This window comes from Sinocyclocheilus grahami, unplaced genomic scaffold (genome assembly GCF_001515645.1).
Source record: "Sinocyclocheilus grahami isolate Dianchi unplaced genomic scaffold, SAMN03320097.WGS_v1.1 scaffold711.1, whole genome shotgun sequence".
NCBI lineage: Eukaryota > Metazoa > Chordata > Actinopteri > Cypriniformes > Cyprinidae > Sinocyclocheilus > Sinocyclocheilus grahami.
In genome coordinates this window covers 27,673-53,674 of record NW_015505890.1, presented here as the reverse complement: position 1 = coordinate 53,674, position 26,002 = coordinate 27,673, and the positions used below count along the sequence as shown (strand labels likewise).

Sequence of the window (26,002 nt, the reverse complement as noted above, 5' to 3'; positions counted from 1 at the left end):
TATATAATTTGTTTAGATAGCTGTGGTAGAGGCATTGAGAAGTTTTACATACAACTTTGACAGTTGTGCTTTAATGTACAAGAGCAACAGATCATTGTTCTCTAGTGGTGCAGAGGAGTGAATGGACTACAGAGGTATGAAGTGTAGCCTTCATCAACTCTCTTCAAAGAGCTCATTTGAGCAATATTGTTATGCTTTCTTCGAGGAGGTCATTCCGAGCCGTTTCAAAGTAACTACAACAAGGACACTAGTTCTGTTCAGAGGTTCTTTCTACGTTGGCAAGTAACATCACTGTGGCACACTGTTGTTTAGAGGAGGTTTTTTGTCCAGATAATTGGGGCATTTGGAAGGGCCAAGACAAGGTTCTGAAACCGGTAAGGCTTTTCAGAGCTTTAAATAAGATCTGGACAAATGAAGAAATCCACATATATCAAAGAAACGTTAAAAGCAAAAGAAGTGGAGGATAAAATGAAACTGGCGTGCTAGATGTGCTTGAACTGGTTCCTGATTCTCTTCTGGGGGGGATTCAATCCCCTGTGGCCAATCCCAGCGCTGGATTCCTCTGTCTTCTGTCCATCTCCTGCAGTCAGACGTGGGTCTGCATGCGTTTCTGCAGTGGCCGCGTGAGGTCTGAGTTCTGGGAAGATGACTGAGAGTAATGGGATGAGGAAGAGGCTGAGGCAGAGGCCTTGCTGTCCTTGTCGAACTGCACATAGCCGTCCTGCTTGCTGTAACTGCTGACACTGCTGTCGCACTGTGTGTCCAGGAAAGAGCTGGAATCGCTCAACGATCCTCGCTGGAATTCTCGCTCGCAAAGCTCGATGGAACTACTGCCCATGCCCAGCACGAACCGCTGGCTGTAGTCGTACAGGCGGTTGGGTCCAGCACCCAAGGTAGAGTAGATGTTGGTGAAAGACATTCCAGTGGGAACCCGCTGCTTGCCAGTGGTGGCTGTGGCAGGGTCTCGGCGAAGCTCTGTGGTCTGGTTTCCGGCCAGCGTGGTCGGGGTGCCATGATGCTCCTTAAAGGTGTTCACGCTGTAGTATCCATTAGTGGGGTCCTTAGAGAAACAATGCGTTAACAAACAACGTCAATATGCGTAAAGAGTTCAACAACGTAACACAAATATCATGACAAAAAATGGTGGTAAAGGGCTTTCACATTGGCAGCGAAGCAATTGATACCGGGGGCAGTTGCATAAACTTAGCATTCATGTTAAAACTGTGCCTTAAGAACTACACTAGTCAACATTTGAAGTGGATCAGAACCTTTCATCAAAGTTGTCCTAAAACCAAAACAATACCTGTTCTTGTCTCAGGACAACTTTGATTAACTTTTTTGATCCACTTCAAATGTTGACTTCTATAGTTTGACTACTTAACAGTTAACCAAAAGGTAATCAGTCTTACTTAATGTCAAGTTCTGTCATGAAACTCTAGATGGCGCAGGCTGGGGGGTCTTTAAAACAAACTAATGATATTCACAGCGTTAAACTACTTGGCACTAGCTAATTGGTTCATGTTGCATACGTGGTCAATGAGCTGTTTTACCTTTGTGACCCTGGAGCACAAAACCAGGCTTAAGTCGCTGGGGTATATTTGTAGCAATAGCCAAAAATACATTGTATTGGTCAAAATTATAGATTTTTCTTTTATGCCAAAAGTCATTAGGATATTAAGTAAAGATCATGGTCCATGAAGATATTTTGTAAACTTCTTACCGTAAATATATAAAAACTTAATTTTTGATTAGTAATATGCATTGCTAAGGCCTTCATTTGGATAACTTTAAAGGCGATTTTCTCAGTATTTAAATTTTTTTGCACCCTCAGATTCCAGATTTTCAAATAGTTGTTACTTGGCCAAATAATGTTCTATCCTAACAAACCATACATCAATGGAAAGCTTATGTATTCAGCTTTCAGATGATGTATAATTCTTAATTTTGAAAAATTTACACTTAAGACTGGTTTTGTGGTCCAGGGTCACATTTAAATGGTTTATTAGCATTCACTAGAGCTTTTCAGGGCACACTTTCAGAGTTACTCTTAAACCCTTCACCTTCCCCAGCTCCACCTGTATAGATTTGCTGCGATTTATTGTACATGCTATTTGTGAAACCGGCAGGGGCATCGCTAGTGAGGGGGAAAAGTGTGACAGAGTGCATAGGGCCCAGAGGTCTGGGGGACCCGCGATCGCCTGCTGGCCATCGGGAGCACCGGGACATTCCATTCGAGTAGTGAGCTGATTGCTGAAACGAGGGATACCTCCCTGATATTAGGCACTGTTTTTAAATTACAGCGCATGCGAAACCGCAAGGCAGCGCTACCCGATGCATCCGCCAGCGGGACTAGTCTCCCGCACAGTGCTGATGAACGTGCGCCGCGCTTATGCCACGATTTATAAGAGATAAACAGCGCAAGGTGCTTGATCCATTCAGATGTGACACAGAATTGTTATACAGTCGGGTGATATGAGACCATTAAAGGTTCTGTAGTGATGCTGGCTGAAAACGGCCCTGGCAACTGGCCACCGAAGATATTCATTTTAAAGAGCTGCCAATATCTGAACCATTGTGAGCTCAACGTTAGGCAAATAAGCATCAAAGCAACGCAGCGTCTTCCAATTGGAGTACATGGATCTGCTGCCATGCAGTTGAAAGAGAATGACTACTAGAAACCAAATGCACAACGAGTTGGTAACCTCCAGCAGTTCAATCACTGTCAGTGTGAACTCCCCTTTAGCCTCTTATGATGCATTTTGAAGCTTTTAAACTCAAACACACAACATCTGAAACTTTTGAAGACTTGGAAATGCAATCTCAATCGTACTTGGTTTGTTGTCAAACAATAGAAGTCTTAATACAATTACACTCTGCCCTACATAGACAGGACTAGATGCCCATGAGGAGGTTAGCTTAATTTGTATTTCAAAGACATATTTTGTGATGTTATGTAATTCTAATTTAATACTTCTGTGTTATTCACATGCAATTTTGGCTAAAACTATTTATTATTTTTTTGACTATCTGGTGCCCTTTGAAAAATTTAAACCTGTATAGATAGCAATGTCTTTGATTGCAGTATAATTTTTTTATTTCTATTTTTATCTCCAAATGCTTTCTCATTTATTTTGACCTTCATCTAAAACCATGAACTAAAGCTAAATTGCTTGAGAAAAGCTTGTGCATTGTAATCTATTCCTTTTCTTTTGCTATCACGTCTGTTTTGAAGCATTCATAAAGAAACATGCAAACGCAAAACAGAGGTAAGAAAAGTAGTCAAAGACAATTTTTAGCAATAACCTCAAAATATCATTATAGGCTAATTAAGCAGAACCTTGATCCACAATCTGGTTGTTAGTCTGTACTTTTCAGCTTTAATTGGACTTCAGAATCAAGGCTTTTTAAATTCGTGACAGAAAGAAATAATCAAAGCGAAGGAACTCGATACCATGGCTGCTGTCGTTGTTGTGGTGCTATATCAGCACGGTTGCTAAGAAGCAAAACAGGCGCCACAATGTGGACGTGGATGCCATTTTGAGCGGGCGCGCAGGCCATATCCCGCTGGGGGAGAGACGATAATCACTGTTAGGTGACTTCTCTATGACAACGCGAGAAAGGCGTTGTTTGGCGCAGTTTTATCAGGCAACAGGGATTGTGTGCACTCCGTATCTGTACGGAGCTGTCCCTGTTCACACTGCTCATTTTACACACTCATCTACATGTAGGGAGGAAATCAGTCCCGCAGGGAGCAGGTAGAGGAGGCCGTGAAACAGACTTTAAGAACACACTGAGATAAATACAAACGAGAGAATAAAAGCTATGCTGCTTCTGCCAAGAACTGCAACTGCTGTCTGGTTAACCATGGCATCATAGGTTAATCGGACTAGAATTACGATAGTTATTCTTTAAGCTCACTCTAAAATTAGCTAAATTAGTATCTGAACACTTAAAATACTCAATGATCAGTGCAAATGTGTAAAGGCTAATTATAATTGCTAATAAGGCTTTAATTCATTTTGTTAAAATAAAAAGGGCTTCGGCTAAACAAAAATTTAAATATCCATCTTCTAAGCAATTTCCTGCCATAAACTACAAACACTAATTACAAAATCTTAACAGAGCATGCATTTGCGTAAGTGCAGAAAATGAAAACAAATGCTTTTTCAATTTAAAAACCTTATTTTATTAAATTCCAAGACTAATGCATATGTACATTGCATGGACAAGCCAGTTAATTCCAATATATTTGGGTTAACCATGGCATCATAGGTTAATCGGACTAGAATTACGATAGTTATTCTTTAAGCTCACTCTAAAATTAGCTAAATTAGTATCTGAACACTTAAAATACTCAATGATCAGTGCAAATGTGTAAAGGCTAATTATAATTGCTAATAAGGCTTTAATTCATTTTGTTAAAATAAAAAGGGCTTCGGCTAAACAAAAATTTAAATATCCATCTTCTAAGCAATTTCCAGCCATAAACTACAAACACTAATTACAAAATCTTAACAGAGCATGCATTTGCGTAAGTGCAGAAAATGAAAACAAATGCTTTTTCAATTTAAAAACCTTATTTTATTAAATTCCAAGACTAATGCATATGTACATTGCATGGACAAGCCAGTTAATTCCAATATATTTGAGCTGCCATAATCAATTAGGTATGTGTAATAGTGTTATTTTTAAAGCACTTAGCACGTTCCTTCAGTTTCACATTAAAACTGCTTCAGTTCGTGACATGTGATTTCAAAGTAGTTCACACACACATCAGACCCATAACAGAGCTTTTGTTTGAGTAAATGACTGAGAAACACTTTCTTAAAGTCAAGCCCGGATTGGGTGTTTAACAAAGGTCAAATATAAACAGTAAATGTGTCGAGAAATTCAATTATCAGCGCAGCTCAACGAGTATGAAATATTAATTATGAGAGAAGAATGCTATTTGCACATGAACAAGGAAATCATCTTATTTATTTGATATGTCTATTTATACACATAAATTATTACTGTAGCTAAAATTAAATGTTCAAAGAACTAGTGAACGACTCTTAAAAGAACCATTTTGTATTAGTGTAAAGAATGTTTTGAGAATCTGAAGAATCACTATTAAGAACTTTTTGTGTAATGGAAAGGTTCCAATGGATGTTAAAGTGTTCATCCATACCTCATGATTTACTCACCCTCAAGCCATCCTAGGTTTATGTGATTTTCTTCTTTCAGACAATACAATGAGTTATATTTAAAAAAAAAAAAAAAAAAAAAAAAAATGTCCTGGCTCTTCCAAGTTTTATAATGGCAGTGAATGGGGGTTGAGATTTTGAAGTCAAATAAAGCGCATCCATCCATCATAAAAATTGCTTCACACGCCTTCAGGGGGGTTAATAAAGGCCTTCTGAAGCGAATTGATGTGTTTGTTTAGGAAACAAAACATCCATATTTAAAACTAACCTTACTAAAACTGTAATCTCTAGCTTCCGTTAACTGTAGTACACTGATTCACAAGAGAGTGGCGTTCCAGCGGATGACGTAGGCGTAACTTAAGCTCTGGTGAGAATATGCTAGTCTCACAAGAACCAAGTTTTGTTTACAGCAAAGGAAGAACATTTCTTGCACTTACGCATTGGTCACTTCTCACCAGAGCTTACGCCTACGTCTTACGTCACCCGCTGGAACGCCACTCTCTTATGAACACGCGTAGAATAGTTAGTAGTTACAATAGTTAAATAGTTCAAATATACATTGAAGATGTTTTAGTGGGGTGTCATATATCAAACAACCTCTCTCTTTCTTATATCACTTCCTTCAAATCCCATAGAGACATACCTTGATGTGCTGATACTCCTTCTCCTCTTCCTGAAGTACCTCAAGTTGCTTCAGAACGGACTCCTGCTGAAACTCTCCCCGTTCGATCTGTGGCAAACAACAGATCCGTTCACACGTTAGAATCTGGGTTACTCTCACTGTGTGAGTTTTGGTGCTCCGGAACGCTTAACGATATTCCAGAAGGAAAGCTACTTCAACTGGGGCAATCTCCTGTGAATATTCTTCACATCATTAGCAAAAAAATTTGCAATGCATCTTCATGAGGTGTCCTCTCACTTTTTGTCTAAAGTCTTGTTATACATCTTGAGCCCAAACAGAACTCTGATTCTGGGCCCTGGAGGCTTGTGTGACAATGAGTGAAATTTTCTAGAGATGGTGGCAGCATGTGTTTTGACAGAAGTTCACCGAGGGCTCCAGGAGAAAAGGACCACTTGATCACTGGCATCACTATGGTTACATCTATGCCCATGTCCTCCCAGGAAATACAGGCTGGGGGCTAAATATAGGCATGCAGGCCAGCAGGGTTCTCACACTTATGCTGCATTATTCATGGGTTTGACGTTGTGGTGAGGGAGATAGGCGCTATTAGTGTTGGGGTGGGGATGATTAGCATTCATTAGCTACGGATGTGACAGGGACTAGCATAATGAGCTAGCTTGTTGATTTGGGGGTGCTGATGGGGTAATGGCAAGTGGGATGTTTACTGTTTTCTTCCTTCAGAAACGTGACTCACCATAAGCTGTTTCATGGCGGAGTGATCCTCATTTTCTCGGGCTGCGTTGTGATCTTTGTGTACGATTTCCACTCGAATGTCGTTCTTGGCTGATACCACGCCTTTGAGGTCTGAGTGGAAAGTGACAAGTGTTACTCCAGTGTCATTAAATGTAATGTACTTGATGTGAAATATATTTACAAAAAAAATGCTATTTACTCCATGCCACTTCACATTGCTTTAATCCATGAAAACGAATGCTGCCTTCAAGTCATGTCAAAATTAGCATATTTATGAGATCTGCACACATAAACGAGTCCCAGCTTTTCTGTCAGTAACAGTATATAATGATTCATACATTTATAATTTTAAGAATTAACTTATAATATCCCTACTGCATTTTATAAGGCCTCTAAGATATCAACATGTTCAAAACTTAATTTACTAAATGCCTTTTGTCCTCTGATTGATCTTTTTGCTGTAAAATCTTTACTGATTTTTATAAAGTAAATACAAAAATAACATTCAAGATGAACTGATGGACGGATGCACGCTAGGTTTACTTTATTATCCATACATTTTTTTTTTAAAGACATTATCGGGAGACATAGCGTGACAATTGATATTTATATGCGTTATATACAAGTAATCTGTTATACTGTTATAAATATCTCATTAGTTTAATTAGAAGCTATAAGAATTTCATCTTACTTTTCATCTTACTTTCTGGCCATATACTGTAAATATCAGCATCTGCAGCAAAATGCATACTTTTAGACAGTTTGGGCTTTTTAATAATTTTTCTCCCCTCTTAAATATGAGCTCCATACACACATTATAATCATAATTTATGAACCATATATAAAAAAAAAGAACCAAAAATAAATAAAAATAGGTAAATAAACAAACAAACAAACAAATAAATAAAATGAATACGGACTTTTAAACACAAAGACACACACATGCACGCACGCGCACACACACTTCAATAAAATATTATTATTATTTGACAGGCTTTACAGATGGCTTTAAAGATTTACAGAATTATATGGTTTTATAACAATATATTTTTTATATCAATGTTATTGTATTATCAAATAAATAAATAAATAAAGGTGGAGGGCGAAAAATGTGGTCACAGATAAATATTAAAATAGCTAGCTTAAATATCAATCACACACCTCGTACTTCAAAAATAGTTTCCTGACTTTAAATAGAGAGAAATATGAAATTGTCCATTTTATTGCAGCTAAAATCATGTTCCATTATAATTACAACATCCACAACTTTGAACTTCCCATGAGGACTTGAAGGCAGCATAACACCACAGAACTAAGATAAGAGGAACCCTAGAGGAACCACAGAGAATCACACAGCTCATGTTGACGCATTGAAGAACAATGTTTACAGATAATTGGTGACGGTCAGGTAACAGGTCTTACTTTCTGTCTTAATTTTGCTTGCAAGTTCTCTCTGCTGAGCACAGATGGAGGTGGGCAGTGTAGGCATAACCAGGTGAGCGTCTTCTGTGGCATACAACAACAACAAGCTCAACCCAATGCCACCAACAATCGGAAACTGCAAGCTCATTGTTCACTGTCTGACGCTAACCTGTACATGGATGAGCTGTTTTCTCTTTTGATCATGACAGAGGATGGTCGCGGTAAAAGGAAAACAAATAAGAAACACAGAGATAAGGGTAGGCGGCATGACAAAAGCTTTAGTTGTAGCATTAGTACAAATAAAATTCTTCTTTAAGCACACAAGTAAAAAAAAAAAAAAAAGAGTCAGAATTTTACTGCCACATTAAAACAAAATTGAGAATAAAAACAAAACAATTCATGGATGCATTGGTAATGTTTAAAGAATAAAGTCAAAATTATGAGAATAGTCAGATACATTTTTTTTCTGTTCTATTCATGCAATATTCTGCTTCCTAAGTTTTGTTTTTTTTGGCACTAAATGCACTAAAAAGCAGCTGTAAAAACCAAAAGATAAAATACATATAAAGTATAATTGAATAAGCTACGCTATTTTAAAATAGTCAATTCATGTACATTTGCACACCTGTTCAGTTAATTAATTCAATTAATGCAACAAGTTGCAACATTTCTACTGTAGATCACTGTAAACAACAGTTAAATCGTACGTGTCTAAACTGCCTAAAATGTCTGGGTTTTTGCTTCGTTGACTTCCTCATACATTATATGTACTTGCGTATTTGCATTGTTTTGATTATTCTCTGTAGATCCCACCTTCTCATATGCCACGGCTGGTCGATTATGTATACAATTCCTGCAAGCTATTGGTCAAGCAACTTTTCAGTCATTACCTTCAGCAAGTATGACAACAATATGAAAACAAAGCCAAAACCCAGACATTTTAGGCAATTTAGAAATGCCAGCCCGGACATGTCCAGGAAAAAGAGGACGTATGGTCATCCTAAATTAGCTAGAATTAGTATAAACACACAGCGCGGCAAAGCAAAAGACATTGTCTACATTGGAAAACAGCTAGAGTTTTCTACTGTAGGATTTTCAGCAGCATTGCAGACAGATGATGCATTTCTGCTCTAAACCATCATGCCGCCCAACCCTACACAAACACTCAACGAAAAGGAAGATATAGAAATAAAGGCTCGGTTTCTGTGAAGTGACACCCTAACACCCTGCTCTTTGTCTGACTGAGGAACACTTAGCGTTCTCTGGTGATGGACATGCAGGAACGCGATGGACTGAGAGGTACATACTTCTCTGAGAGCGCGTACAGCAGAACGCGCTGATGGTTCCCATGAGGACGATGAAAGCAACGAAAGCGCCAACTGCCACGCCGATGATCACGGCAACAGGGAGGGAATCTGTTGGAACACAAAACAGAGCCTTCCACAATAACGCAGCATGGACAGGACGGGTAAATCCAGTAAATAAGCGCTCAAACACAGACCTGGACATATTTCCAGACTCGCACTTGTATTGAACAAATGGGAATGTCAAATGCCGTGTCAAGGAGACATTCACACCTTCAATGTGTCTATTCAAAATAACTATCACAGGCAATTAACACCACCATCACCTTCTAGCAAAAACTCAGGTTCCTTCACTTTAATCTGACAATTTGCAGCTATGCCAATTATCGCATACGTTTTAGCACATAACACGCACATAACATGCCTTGCGTGCACATGAACTGAACCCTGCATCGGATGTTTTCGTTAGACTCTGACGTGGGTGTAATGTGAATTCCAACAATCCCAGGAGTGTTTTGAGAAGCTGTGGCTTTAGGTTAATTAGAGCCAACTCAACTGTTTTATTTGTGCTCTTGTTGGTATATTTAAACCGAAAGATGGAGGCCAGATTTTACGGCCAAATGATAATGAGAGGCTGAGTCAGACAACAAGCTGTACCTACACAAAGTTAATCACTGGCTCCCAGTACAAACTAAGCATTACGACCTCTGCGTATTCACAGTTTATGCCTGTTTATTGTCTGAATTACTGTGTGCAGTTCTTATAAACCCAGAAATATATATTGTATATACTTGTCACACAAAGACATTGTTTGGCTTTAGAAGTCTTCAGAAAAGCCTAGGGTAACCATATGTCCTTTTTTTTTACCCCAGCTGGGATTTCTAAATTGGCTAAAATGTCCAGGTTTTGGCTTAGTTTTATTATTTACGTGCTCTTTACAGTACTCATGCATTATATGTACAGTACTTGCGTATTTGTGTTGCTTTGACCATTCTCTGTAGATCCCACCTTTTTACATGCCACAATTGGTTGATTATGTACAAAGCTTGAATGCTATTGGTCAAACTACTTTTCAGTCTTTTCCTTCAGCGAGACAATTTAGGAAAACAAAGCCAAAACTCTGATATTTTTGGATATTTAGAAATCAGCCAGGACATGTCAGGGGTAAAAGGGGTGTATAGTCACCCTAGAACAGTTTTATATATTTTTTATATTTATGCATTTGCATCTTTAAATTGAACATTTTAGTCCCCATTCGTTGTAGTGTCATGGAACAGAACGACCAGCACATCATGTAAAATTTATAATCATTAGGGTTTGAAATGAGTACAAATTATGACCAAATGTTCGTTTTTGGGGAAACAGATCTATTAAAGAACAATTGAAGTCAGTCAAAACAGGACTCAAATTTATTGCATGTGAACAAATCCAAACTATGAAAGCACATGGGGAGATAGATTGCAAGAAATGCACAAGAGAGAAATGAATCACTGTAACAAGGCTGCCAATTAAATAGTGCTAAGTGTTGTTAATACATTTATATGATTTATTGAAGTTGCAGTTAAATGTGCAATTACTATTGATGTTGCTCTGAAATAATCATTTGGCTAGAGCTGAATGACATTTGTAATCTAAAATTGGTATAAATACATGAAAAAACGTTAATATGATTTGAATGTGACTTGCTAATCTTGTGTAAAGTGATTCATAATGTATAAAGTAATAAATGGAAAGTAATGAAGAAAATATTATTTCGTCCCCCTCAGATTCTGCTCTATTCCAGTGCTTTCAAAAACCATGGTTATGAAACACCACAGTGCTACTCTATCACAGGCATGTATTAAATAAAAGAAGATGAACGCTGATTCTTTCCAGTGAACCTGATGAATTACCACACTGAGTGTTTCATTAGTGAATCAGACTGCTCTTAAGTCAACAACTCACTGATTCAATGATTCACTTAAAATCTGCCATGGCACATGGTGTGAAAATATACTAATGCAGAAGTTTATTACTGATTATTGTAAATGAAAGTCATATTTAGGTCATGGCAGTCAGTTATTTCATTTGTGAATTAAATCTGGTATAAAAACATTAAAAGATGTTAATATGATTCAGATGCTACTTGCTAATTTGATAAATGGAAAGTGATGGAGAAACAAAATGTTCTAGTCTATTCCAGTGTTTTCAGAAACCATGGTTATAAAACACTGCACCACTACTCTACCACAGCCATGTTTTAAAGAAAAGAAGGTGAAACCTGGCGAACCTTGGCTCCCACCTTGTTCCTTGAGGCGAATGATCTCTGTATCGGAGCCAAAGCTGTTCCAGGCGGTGCAGTTGTAGATGGTCTGGAAGTCAGCAGGTACGATGTTACTCATGGTGAGGGTGGACAGCACTCCGTCCTCTGTGCTTACTGTCTCCACCGTGTAGCGACCTGATGTCCCTGACTCCAAGACAGTCTCCTTCCAGGACCAGGCCTGATGAAGAACAAAAGAAACCACACTGAAAATACCAGCATGTATTGTTTTGATGCTGGTCTGAAGCATCACTGCGAAAAGTCATGTCACTGCGAGGTGCAATATAATGCAATATTTGCAATATAAATTGCAAAAAAAAAAGAAAAGAAAACTAGATAGCTAAAATTAAAATGAGAACAGAAAATATAAAACAAAAAATGACTGCGAAAAGTCATGTCACTGCGAGGTGCAATATAATGCAATATTTGCAATATAAATTGCAAAAAAAAAGAAAAGAAAACTAGATAGCTAAAATTAAAATGAGAACAGAAAATATAAAACAAAAAATTTATTCAAATATTAATAAAAACGATAATAGCATTACAGTGTTACTAAAACAATTTGTTAGAGATATCAACAAATTTTACATATATTTATGTTTGAATATGAACAATGGGGCAGATGGGGTACAAAATAAAATGATTCAAGGCATTTTCTATAAAAAATAAATCAATAAATAAAAACTTAATAAGATTACTGTTTACCACCAGGCTGGCTTAACCAGCAAAACCTCCTTTCCAGCTTCACAACCGGCAATTTTTGCTGGTAAACAGCATGTCTCTACCATCTAGACCAGAGGTGCCCAAACTCGTTCCTGGAGGGCCGATGTCCTGCAGAATTTAGCTCCAACCTGCCTCAACACACCTGCCTGGAGGTTTCTAGTAAGAGCTTGATTAGCTGGTTCAGGTGTGTCTAACTGGGGTTGGATCTAAACTCTGCAGGACACCGGCCCTCCAGGACCGAGTTTGGGCACCTCTGATCTAGACCAACACTAACCAACATAAACTACTCTGAATCAGCTTGCTGGTGCAAGCTGGTCTTTTCAGAAGGAAAGAGAGACCCGTGTTTGTTTTCACCTGCTTTATGGGCGTTATTACACTTCTAAAGTTATTACTGGTTGTTCCGGACCACAGGAGCAGTCTTTCCCTTTCAACTGACATTTAGAAATAGCACGGCAATAAAAGCAAAGCCACACGGGTAAACATCGCACAGAGATTACCTATGCACTTCCATGCCCACAGCCACAAACACACACATACACGCACAGTGTGAGTAATGAATCAAAAATTGGCCTAGAGAGGAGACAGTTCATCTAAGAGTGGTAAATCCTAATTGGATCTGTGGTAACAGGGCATAAGTATGCATTAAATGAGAAATTAGGGCTGTAAGCCTGCCATGTCTAATACCCATTCACTCATATAGAGGAAACAAATGATTTGAGATGCAATTTAATTTATTAAACAGATCGTAACTCATGAGTGCGTTATGCATTATTGGACTGTGTTTACTGAGTCTAATGGAGTCACACGAGCCATGTGACAACAGCAACCACCCACTCAACAGCTGCAGTCCTGTCTGAGCTGAGTCACTGGAAGGAGAGAGCTGAGTAACTCACAATGCGGTCTGGGGGTGGTGTGCTGCGGATGAAACATTTGATCTGTCCCTTCTCCCCGTGTGGAGCCTGATGGGTCTGTGTGCTGGAGATAGTCGGAGGTCCTGAGGGGAGAACAGACGCACATAGTTACTCGTCACATACTCAAAACTGTGAGCTACCACGGTGTATTCCCTGGTTGCCAGAGAGAGTCATAGGAATCTCTTCGAAACTAGAACAGATCATGTGTTGCTTTTTTACAATAGGCATTTTAGCCAGTATTAACATCAGAATGTTTGCTAATATTTTATGGCAACATTCTATTCCAACTAATGATTCATATCACATATGCATGTATATTTTCCGCATTGTCCTGCAGTTCCTGAAGTACAAGATAGCACTGCAGAGGTAGAGACATGAGAATTTTGTGAAGTTGCACTGAATGGAACTGACCTTCTAACAGATTTGCAGAATAAATTTGGCAAATTTGCATGTATGCATTTGACAGACTTACATTGCATTCAAGGTACACATTTTTCGCGTGCATATGATACGCATCTACCCCACAACCCTAAACCTACCTATGGCGTAGCATATACACGCCAAAGTCTATTTTTGCGTAACAATACTACGAGTTTTCGTTTTTATTTGGCATACTATTTATACGCACTTTCATGAGATCGGGTTGCCCAGACAAACTTTGTAGTCCCATTTAGCCACTTGTTATTATCAATCGCTTTTTCAAGACAAGTAAAAGCTTAAAACAATTAAAATGGGTTACTGATGTATTTTATTGGTGAAAAATAAAACATGAAAACATCTTGAGTTTGTGCTAACCACAGACATTATTTCAGGCATTTAACCAACAATGCTTTCAAAAAGCAATTGACTTTGGGAAGTGCTAAAATCCTAACTCATTTCCAGCATTTTATTACTGAAGCTAAAATGAATAAATTAAACATTTGCCTTCTTTTTGTTTCCAGATGGCCTGCAGGTTTAGCCTACTTGCTTAGCATATGACAGCTGGTAATTCATGTTGCAATAATGTATTGTAAATATCCACAAACTACCTAGCACAACATGCTAAGCATCTCCACTAAAACTATTCAAGCTAATACAAACATATCCAAGCAAAGCTACATTTATAACAACCCTGTATAGGGGGGGGGAAACACACACACAATAGAAAGCATCACAGAATCTCTAATACTTTCCACTACAAATACCATTACAAACAATTACAACTGTTTACCATTAAAATCATTACCTAATGGTTTCCAGTTGAAGTCTTGCCAAGTTGATGGTTTTCTCATGAAACTGGGCTTCTTCTAAACTATTGTCGCAGGTTGATTTTTCTCCTCGCGGTTTAAAGCTTTGACATATTGCATGAATTGAAATTGTCTGAAATGCATGTCTTGAAATATTTGTACATTCCACCAATGATAAAGCTATGCTAAATTATACGTTTTATTGTATAAGTGAGGAAGGGCCTTTGAGCTGCTTTATGAAAACAGACTATTTATGATAACTACAGAGCCGATAAAATGTCAAAAAAACAATTACCTGACTGGATGTTTTAACTGAAAGGTGGGGCTTTTATTCCCATAGTGAGTGGTTTCATCTCTGTGCATTTTATATAGAAGTAGTGAGCAACCTAATCCGATCTGATGCATATCCCTTTATTAACCTTTTAATCACTTACAATTTATGAAGTTAGTAGCAAGAATGCAGATGTCTTGTCAAATTAAAAACAATGTCATATTCTTTCTTGAAATCACATTTTCAAAACCTATGGCCAGCAGTAAAATAACCTTGCATGACGGAAAAACACAAAGTACAGTTTATGTTATTTTTATTTTTTTTAAGAAGTCTCTTATGCTCACCAAAGCTGCATTTACTTGATAGTATTTTTCAATTTTTACTGTATTTTTCTATTACAATTTAAAATAACTGTTTTCTATTTGAATATATTTTAAAATGCTGTTTATGCCTGTGATAGCAAAGCTGAATTTTCAGCAGAACAGCATATAACAAAACAAACAAATTGGATCCACAGCCAAATCGTAGCCACAAAACAAATAAATGAACATAGGGACACATTTAGATATTAAATCCCATTAAGGCTCAAAATACACATGGAGGAATGAGATCCTTATCTGAGGAAATAGGGAACAAAAAGCAGAAAGCAATGTGTATCCATTAGCGTGTTTTCGGCAAACGGTGTCCCCTGCTAGCTATTTGATTATAATTAAATTACATTGGGCCTGAGAGAACGCTGGGGCTCTCTTGTCTATATTCTGAGTCTCAGTAGGAGCTCTGGGTTCTAGTGACATGCAACTGGGAGGAAACAGATATTGACAAATTCCAAACGCGTGCATTTAATTGTTAGCATAAATGAGCTTTTATGTGACTCAGTGAGGATCAGCAAACATAGGTGGATTATCAATCCTTTTTTGAGCTCTAGTTCATCCTTCTCACTTGCTTTCGCTCTTTTCCTCTTACTGATCAAGCCTTTGAAACACAGAGCTCTGGTCATCAGTCATTCTTCACATCAATGCTTGTGAATTTCAGTCGCTCATCAAGAGCAAAATGTGAAATGATCAGTTTCATCTCCCAAATGCACCAGAACTTGAAACAATCAGTTTTTTTTATCAACACTTGAATATAGGTAGGTTTCATAAAAAATGCACAATTTTGAGCAAAAAAGTGAGATAATCACATTTTTATCAAAAACTGCATTCAGTATGATTATCAAAGCATAAATACAGTAAATCGCTTCCATCAATACCTCCAAAGCTTGCACAGACACATACCACTTCCTGGATCAACATTTTACTCTGTAACATTATGCAGTTTTCATTTATATGCTTTCTATTGCTGATGATCATATTATTTTTCATATGGATCAGTTTACATAAGAGATAGCTAGTTTCTCCGTTCTGATCACGTGTTTTTGTTCGGGAGGTTTTGTACTCGTTCAGAAGATGCATAATAGCACCCCCGAGTGTATAACAGTGGAAACACGAAAAGTCGTAAAAACTCGTCTTTGGCGGGGAAGCGTTTTCTTTTAAAAGACGAGATAATTCGTCAATGGCAGGGAAAGAGTTAATAAAGAAAACGTCTATTTGAAAATTTGCTTTGACGTTTTTGGAAACGTGAGTTCCAGGGCATCAGCGTTCGTTCAGCACTCTTGAACCCGCCGAACACAGCCTCACCTGTGCAAGCTCTTCTGTACAAGAATGGTGCCAGATTTGGGGTGTGAATTTTTGCAATATTTATAGGTTTCTTTAAATACTTTTCACAGTAAACGCCCAAAAACAAATTAACAAATTAAACACCATAACGTGACATATTATCCAGTATATTGTGAAAAGCTCTTCCTAAGGTTGTCTACTTATATACCTGTTGTTTTAGGACACTATAGTTACCCAAAAACTATTTACAGATGGTAAAACCATTGCAGAGCCTTCAGCAACTTTGGTTGCCTGTGGACTTAAAAGGGTTAATATGGTAGTGTTGGATCTTTCCATAAACTTCTATAAATCTTCCACTACCAAAAAAAATAACCAAACAAACAACAAGACTGTGTTTATTTGGGATTCCATGCAATCCTGAACTCTCTAGGAGTCAGAAATTAATGCAAAGCAGAAGTACCCTTTACTGTCCTCATATAGAACAGAGTGTACTTGATGAAAGTGGATGTCATCTGTAATTTCTGTAATTCCTGAGTTGTCTGTAAGCCTCAAATGAATGTCTGACTTTGCATATTAATACTATCAGTCATAACAGCTCTTTATTGATTTTCTTTCATTTCCCAGCACCAAACTGCATTAGTGAATCTAAACTTGCAGAGGAATCATTCAATGCAAACACAATTGTCACTTTGGCTGAACTTCTCTTATTTTCCACTCACGTCAGAGCCGTGGCCCATGGCAAATAGCTTCGGAGAGAAAGGAGCTTTTAAAAGACGTGTTGGATTTTGAGAATGAAAGCTGTCGTGTGGCTAATGCATGCCGCCTGAATATCAAGCGGCCGTAATGAAGTCATTTATCTGAGAGTAGCCAGTCTCTCGCTATTCTCCTGTGTTCATTAGCCTGTCACAGCCTAAAAAACAGCTCCTCGTGCAATTCTTACTGAATATAATCAGCATTAGCCCAGAGAAATAGCAGACCGAAGAGTAAACATAAAACTTCTGTCTCAGAGTCAACATGAATTCCAAAATAGGTCTAATTCTGTCACCTGGATTTCCAATTTCTTGCACCTTTTTCATTTACATATGTTCCAAATGGGCGCATTTGCACTCGTCAAACACACCTCTTTAGCCATGAACCTTGTACAGTACGAAAGTATCAAACATACCATTTACGGTGAGAGAGACTTCCTTCTCGGCCGCTCCAACACGAGGCACCACCGCACGGCACACATACTTCCCAGCATCCTCTTGCCTGACAGATTTCAATGTCAAGATGTTTTCATTGCTTAGCACCTGTAGCCAGAGGTCAAAGATCAAAACATTAAAAAGGAGTGCAAAGGGAGCTGGCCAGAGTCAAAATGAATCAGGACTCATGGATGGGCAGCTAAGCTTGGAAAAGGACCTTCTTCTCAATTATTAAAATCCAATTTGGGTCAGATGAGGAGGACCATGTGAACATGGGCGATGGTAGGTGACAGTCAGCCGAGAGAGAAATGAGACCGGCTGGTTTCAGTGGGGCACAATTTCCCCAATTTCTGTGCCAGAATACAGACATACCCCAAACTGAGCCACTATCCATCTGCGTGTTATAGAATCGCATGGAATCTGAAAAACCCTGATGTTTGCCATCGGGGCACAGCACTGAATGTGTCATCCTGTCCTTTTTTAGAAATGTTCTGATTCTGTTTCTGAGCTGGTCAGAAATAGAAGGCAATGCATTAATAGATCAAAGGTTTTATACAGAGAATATTATATTGAAGTTTAAAATGAATGGATGAAAAGCCAAAATCAAATGAAATTGATTTTTTTTTTCATGTTTGCTTGATCTCTTCTTTACAAAGACAAGATGACTGAACATCAATGCACTATTAATGTAGCTAGAATGAAAAAATGAGATGATTGGTGAAAGAGAACTATGGGTTTACTTCAAAGATTAAATGTGGAGCAGGGTTATATTCAATGCCCAATAACAATGCCTAGCAACTTACCACCCCAGAGCCCCTTTTCATCCATACAATAGTTAAAGAGGGGTTTCCGGTCCAGGCACAGTTAAACACAGCATCAGATCCTAGGTCAACCTGTAAAGACTGGGGCTCTGCAGCCATCCGAGGTCCAACTGGAGAAAATAAACCAGGTTATAAGATCTATTCAGAGAGGTCACATTTTAAACATAATTCTTGTAAGTTTGTTTTGATGTGAGACTGGTGGCAACTGAATTTTAAGTCTCTCTCCTGACATTTGAGGAGATACTTTCAAAAATGATGAACCAGAGGTGTCCAATTCTTTTCACAGTGGGTCATATTCTTACAGAGCTTTGCTCGACTATAATTTAACACACCTGAACCAGCTGCTCAAGGTCTTTAGGACTGCTAGAAGTGTGCAGGTGTTTTGAAACAGGTGGTAGCTCTGTAGGAACATGGTACATCATGACGTTTTGGACAACTCTGATGTGGAAAAAACTGAAATAACTCACAGTAGACATCCACGTTCCGACTGATGTTGGTGCTCCCAAGAGGGTTGGTGACCTCACAGGAAACTGGCTCTGTGAAGAACGAGTGATCCACTATGACCTCATATGTGTCTCCAGACACTTCCTTTATCATGCTTCCTCCTTTGGCCCACCTATAAACAGTAGACAGAGATGTTATAGAGTTTTGAAGCCCACTCCAAGCAGTTAAAGACCATAAGTTACTGAACAATTATTACTACTAAACACAAGTTAGTGACAAACCACACAAAAGCCAGTGAACTTCATATCCCTGTTGAAAAAATGAAAAAAAAAATGCATATGCAGGTTAGGTATGTTTTGAAGCATGGCAGCTGGTTTGAGCTGGTCCTGAGCTGGTTATAAACTGGTTATGAGCTGGTTTAAGCTGGTCATGTGCTGATCCTAAGCTGGTCCTAAGCACCTAAGCTCCTGCTTAGGACCAGCTTAAACCAGCTCATGACCAACTAAGAACCAGCTTAAACCAGCTCAATCCAGCTTCCATGCTTTAAAACATACCTAACCAGCATGTGCTGTTTTTTTGTTTTGTTTTTTAACAGGGATAGCATTGAAAAAACACATTGCAGGATGTTATAATTCCTGTACAATCTCAGAAACATGCAATAATTGCACCTTTAGGGGTACAACAAATTGTCAATTGGGCAGTACCCTCAAATCTGTGTCTTATGTACCCCTAAAAGGTTCAAAGCAGTATCTTAAAGGGAACAAATGACTACTAAAATGCACTTTTTAGGGGTAGATAAGGTACAAAGTTGCCTTTTTAAGAGGACTGCGCCAGTGACAAGCTGTTACACATATAGAGGTGCCGTCTTTGCACATTTTTCTGACAGTGTAGATAGTTAGGAAGTAATTGGTAAGTGTTTTTTGGTGAACATCCTTATTCAAGTGTGTCCAATCCTGCTCTTGTAGGTCCACTATCCTGCAGAGTTTAGCTCAAGTCCTGCATAAAACACACCTGAACCAGGTAGTCAAGCTCTCAGGATGACTAGAATCTTCTAGGCAAGTGTTTTGGGGGCAGGTTGGAACTAAACTCTGTAGGTTAAGCTCCAGAGAGTTGGTTTAGACTCGGGAAATTGGGATTGGTGCAACATCCTTATCAATCTTTAATTTGCCCCCAGTCATATAGTTACAGGTTAAGACTGGAATGCACTACACAACTTTTGACCCAATTTTCCCCTGATTTACAGTCTGGAGAAGTTGACACTAGTTGCCGAAAGTCAGAGCTAGTCTGCAGATTTCAGTTGACAGATTTTGTTAAAAAAAGTTGCATAGTGTATAACCACAAACTCAGATTTTTAGCTTCAAACTATGATTCCATCCAGTTGGAGGATATCAAACATGTTTGATATTTTAAGCCAATTTTAGAATGTACATTGTTTTCAATTGTCATGTCTCCTGGGCGCACGTTTCTGCACGAGTTTGTTGTGATCGGAACAACTTTAAAGTATGGTAGTGTATGATACTCAGTCGTTTAGTGAATGATGGATGTGACTATTACAACGAGGGCAAGTTTATGATGCCTACTGTTTTAAAATCTGTTCAGAAATAATTTGTGTTGTGCATTCCAACCAGGTTAGGACTTTGTTTATCAGAACATTGTTCTAGGACCAGCAAAATATATTTACCATTGAATACGTCCTACCTCACTTTCACTGATTTCAAGTCACGACATCAAACTTCCCTGTCTTAACTTCCCTTAGACTTCATTTATAAATGAAAAACCTTGCTATCAGTCTAAGATCTAGCTTTCACCTCGAGTGGGTCACAGTGGTACTCTCTAAGATAATGTGATACATATCCTTAAGCTAATTTGTAAAAGTGGTATCAGATCCAAGAGTCGAGAAATACATGAACCCTTTTTAGGTCTAACGTTTCAGTAATGGAACAGAAAGACATCAGTATGAGTCCCTACCAGACGTACGCTATCACAGGAAAGTGGAACCCAATTTAGAGGTTTCCATGGCAATAAGAGGAAGACCTGGTGTCTAATCCATCTGCTTCTATCATAGTCATCAATGAGGCATGATAGCTGCCTGCCTGTAGGTGGTTAGAGACCCAAAGAAAGAAAGACAGCCATCTTCTAAGGGAAATAGGCACCAGCTCCTCTCCACATGGCCAAATAACACAAACCCCATATACAGTATATACTGTAACAAAGACATCAGATGTCAATAAATTGTCAGCACTTCCCACAAGGAACCATTCATTTTTGTAAGACCAAGGCATCTTTTATTTCTCCCATACTGACAAAGTAATGCATCTATGTCACTTGCTCGGTCTACTTTGTGGTTCTCTGTTGGTGTCTATGATGGGACACATTTGTGCAAGCCAAAGCCAATGTAGAACGGGTGTCACAGCCTGACACTAGGGTAAATATTTAAATAAATGAATATATTCAATGCCAGTTAACTCCTCGCTGTCAAGAAGCATCGTTTTGCACTCAAAGCAGCCGGCACTGGTAGAGCGCTGCCAAAATTTCACTATTCACCTGCTCTGTGGGAGTGAGTGCACAATTCATTACCTCTGCAACTAAATCAAACCATCTGCGGGACCCGATACAGTGTCATTTAAATTATAACAGTCTCCCTCTTGACTAAATTAAAATAAGGAGGGAGAGCAGTTGTAATTGGCCTAGCTAGTGTGCTTGAAAAGCACCGTTTCACAGTCTGCTAAATCTGCGCAGGCACACATGTGCTTCCAAAAATATTTAAATCAGGGCAGACGCCTGCGCGTGTCGCCTCCGTCCTCGACATAATTGCTCTGAGGGAAGTGAATATGTGGCGCTGTGAAACTTTATATTTATGGGCAATTACTGCAGCAGTCGCCTGCAATACGCCTACTTGAGTTTTCCTTTCTCGTGGTAACATAAATTACACAGAGCTTTTGAAGCAGCTGCTTTGTAATCAGATCACAAGATTGACTGCGCCATAATTTCATTCCGCTTTAAATAGCCTGTTTATTACAAGAGCCTAGGAGGATGATTGTCTTGTTCTTTTAAGTAACTAGCTTATATTTGTGCATTATCTATGTGCGTCTTTCGTTATAAAGTTGTATTCATACATTTTGTGTTATGATCAGTCTCAGTTGTGGTCCCTTATGACAAGCATCACATCTTTTGCTATTAATTTGAATCCTATTACAATGACACAATATTTATGGAGCTCCACCCTTACAAGCCTCTTAAATCTTCCTCAGGCTTTACCAGAGATTTGCATTCAAACTTGTGCGTGGAATGTTTTTAAATGACTGTCATGTTAGTTAATGATTAATTTTACAAACAAGCCATTAAACAAACTGATTGTCAATCAGTCAATCAATTAAAGTGCAAATAAATAAAATAATTTTAATTCTATAATTGAAACATTTCAAGCTTAAAGTAACATTTCCATGTTTTTGTAAATCTCAGGCTATGCACTTTGCTAAACCACAGGTAGCACAGAATGATATTAAAAACGATATTTAAATAAAAGTGGATAATATATCAAATATTATCAAAATAAAAGGCTACTTGACTTAACTCAAAGATAAAACACTTTCATGTTTTCATAACACAATTAAGTACACTTTTGAAAGCTTAACTTAGTAATAATGTCAAATTAAAATGTTTACTTTAAAGTACATTATAAATCATTATATTTTAATAATCTTCATGCTTTAACACAATTATTTTGATGTGTTGACTAACCTACTATAAAGCACATGGTTAGTACCTGAGTATAATTTTAACTGTAGTGTTATTTGATGTTACATTTAAGTTGATATAATTTAAATGTACTAGATTAAACACTTTAACCATATTTCAAGTACAGTAGAAGTATATATTTAAATCCTTCTTGAATGGTTCAAAAACTCACTCCTAATTAAATTCATTTCATGCATAAATTTAAACTATAATACATTTGAATTTAATAGTAAATAGTCTGTAATTAAGTGTTTTCCGAAACATTTAGTTTGCACTTAAGTATAGTTCTTTTAAAGTATATAATTTCTGCAAAAGCATATTCAAGTGTGCGTTTTGTAAAATAACTAGACCCAGTTTAACTTCTAAAGCTAGTTTTTGTAATATGTATTCAAAGATTTATCCCTCTTCTCCAATAACCTAATGTCTTTAAATCACTCAGGAGCTTTTTCTGAAAGTTCCAATATGCAATGTAATGTGATTAATTAAATTAGCAATAAACAGTGTATAATTTTTATCAACTGAGAGCTCTACTTCTAATTCTAACTAGTATTCTGATAGCACAAAACTATGGCAATACAGAGCAAAGCAGGACTGCGTGTTGGTTTTAAGCCCATGGGGTGGCAGACTGGGAGGTTTGGACGGCAGGAAAGACCCAAATGGTGGGTTAGCTTTGCCAGAGCTGAAGGATTCAGTGCTGCACATCCAAAGAGCCAAAACATCCGTGAGCACAGTGGCTCCGCTGGGCTTCAGCCAGGGTCTTCTTAACAGAACAAACATGACCCCACCAATGAAACCCAGCAGAGTGTCTGTGTAAACCTTTGTAAACTTTTGGACTGCTTTATTATTCTAGAGTAGAAGGGTACAGTATCAGGAGGAATTGAATGTTTGGCTTTTCTGTAAGGCAATGCACAGGCAAAGCCCCCCTCCCAATAACAACAACAACAACAACAAAACAATGATTTTTGGATTGGAGCCTTCAGCTCTGGCAAGGAGAGGCGAACCCTGTGAAAAATAAGTACTTTAAAAATAATTATTTTAAATAAAACGTATACTATATACTATATATACAGTTAGGTCCATATATATTTGGACACTGACACTATTTTTATAATCTCGACTCTGTGTGCCGGCAGAATAGAATTAAAATGAAACAATCAAGATGCAATTGAATTGCAGACTTTAAGATTTAATTGCAAGGGTTGAACAGACATCTAACATAAAATGCTTAGGATTACATATAAGTGCAGTTCTATAAAGTACGACATAAGATTATCAAAACATTACTTAAAATGTACTTTAAACTTGATTTAACATTATTACAAATTGCACTTTTTAAAAGTGTACTTAAGTACTTAAGTTAATAAACATAGTCATGAAAGTGTCTCTCTTTAAGTGCACATACGTGGCCTTTTATTTCATTAATATTGTATTATCTTCAAGTACATGTTTTATATATATATATATATATATATATATATACACACTATTAAGATTTTAAACACATTACAAGTGAAAATATAATACAACTTTTTTTCCACAAAGGTACTGTAGTCGTGTGTAATCAGCAGCAACAAAGACCGGATTTTGATAGATTTATTTATTCCTTTTTTACACCGGGGCAGATGAAATTTCAATATTCATCTGGATGTCGTGGGACATGTGCTGGAGATGATGAGGCCGTCTTCTCCATCCTTCTCTCCCAGTCTGGGATGATGCCACACACACTTTCTAGGTTACAATAAAGCTGCCGTTCGCTCCATTATGATAGCATCACAACATAGACTCATATTGGCCAATCTAGCAGCCAGCAGGACAGATGCCCGGAGTTTAATTTTCTGTTTTTGAGATATCGGCTACATCTGTTGCTGTTGGTTAGTTTTCCATGTGCTGTTCCCTGGTTGATGAATCATGTCTGGCTGCTTCTCAGAGTCGCTGGGGAACACGGTCATGGAAAACAAACAGCGGCAGCGCCCGTATCTGTGTGTGCACATCAAACGCTTGATGAGCGAAGCGAGCAGCCCACCATGAAAACCTCTTCATCAGCTGTGTCAAAGACATCACTGCAGAGACGCACAACACGGCTTAACTATCCCCAAAACAGCCACAGCTAACAAGCACAACGCCTCAAACATAATTGTTATTGTGATAATTTGGGAGTAAATCTGCTTGTATGTTAGATGAATCAAAGGATTCTTGTTTTTTATTTTTTTTTTTCTTTCCCAAACATATTGCAGACAAGGGATATTAAAATAAAAAAAAAATATATATATATATATATTTTTTTTTTTGGTTTGCACACACACACACACACACTTGTATTAGATGTACTGTATAAGCACAAATACAATTGGAAATTAAATAAACATGAAATCAATAAAAAAGAAGAAAAATTCAAATTTAAATAAAAAAAAATAAAATGAAAGATTTTACATTTTAAAAAATTTTGATAAAAAATGCAATGCAAATCAATTAAATAAATTATAAATAAAAATGATATGAACCAGACCGGCAATGATCAGTCAGTGATTTGTCTCAATGTCCATGATTGATTGATTGATTGATTGATTGATTAAAAATAAAAATGTTATTACATATGAAAAAAATAACAATAAAACATTTAAAAAATATCAGAACGTAGCAATATAAACCATTATATATCGCCACATGGTTTTAGTATATAATATTCCCCTAGCACGTCCACTCTTAAGACACTATTTTGGGAGCAATTGAAGTCCACATCTTTCCTGACTCCCATTTCATAAAACGAACCCAACCGGTAATGATCCGTGTCAATGCACATGAGTCTGGGTACTTACCACTCCTCAACACATCACATTATGTCGACACCACAATAACAGCATTTCTACTTTTTAGTCCCTCAATCAATGGGCGACAAAATTACCCCATGTTAATGTCAGGGACATTTCAATGGTCCATGAATCCTCTTTGGAAGGCTATCATTAATTCAAACTCTAGCTCTGATATTTTTATTGCTCTCCTGTGGAGAAAGTCATCAAGGAAAGTGTCAATCAACACATTTATTAAATTCACCAGGGAGATGCCACTGAATTCCCTCAGATCAATGGCAGCGGTTGCTACAGGGCCCGTAGACATGGAAGAGAAAGAGTAACTCAGTGCACTGTCCTGAGACGGATAGCATTTAGGAATTCATATTCTTTCTAATAATATTTCACAAATTCGGATTGTTAATAGTCTAATGTTGTGAATTCACGGGCCGTTAATGTGTTATGGTCTTGATGGAGTGAGAGAAAACACTGACACTCGGGGCAAAAACACGCAACTTCATTCATCGGTCTGCTCACACACTAACTATTTATTGAAAATACTGCACATATTAAGAATATTTACATGCACTGTCAGTGATGTTTCAGCATCTGACTCACTAAATTGTGCAAATTCGTAAAAAAAAAAATATATATATA

General features: G+C 37.7%; 1 protein-coding gene across 1 annotated transcript in view; it reads right to left on the bottom strand.

Annotated features, from left to right (window-relative positions):
* Positions 1–21: 21 nt before the first annotated feature.
* LOC107560126 (kin of IRRE-like protein 3) overlaps positions 22–26,002 on the bottom strand; it is a gene marked incomplete at its 5' end in the record, with an annotated part of 52,761 nt that continues 26,780 nt past the window's right edge. The window contains 10 exons of the mRNA XM_016244209.1: positions 22–1,060; positions 5,830–5,916; positions 6,563–6,672; positions 7,984–8,067; positions 9,291–9,398; positions 11,569–11,767; positions 13,203–13,303; positions 17,538–17,664; positions 18,360–18,487; positions 18,845–18,993. Of these exons, the coding sequence (XP_016099695.1) occupies positions 587–1,060; positions 5,830–5,916; positions 6,563–6,672; positions 7,984–8,067; positions 9,291–9,398; positions 11,569–11,767; positions 13,203–13,303; positions 17,538–17,664; positions 18,360–18,487; positions 18,845–18,993 (1,567 nt within the window). The remainder of the gene's footprint in view (positions 1,061–5,829; positions 5,917–6,562; positions 6,673–7,983; positions 8,068–9,290; positions 9,399–11,568; positions 11,768–13,202; positions 13,304–17,537; positions 17,665–18,359; positions 18,488–18,844; positions 18,994–26,002) is intronic.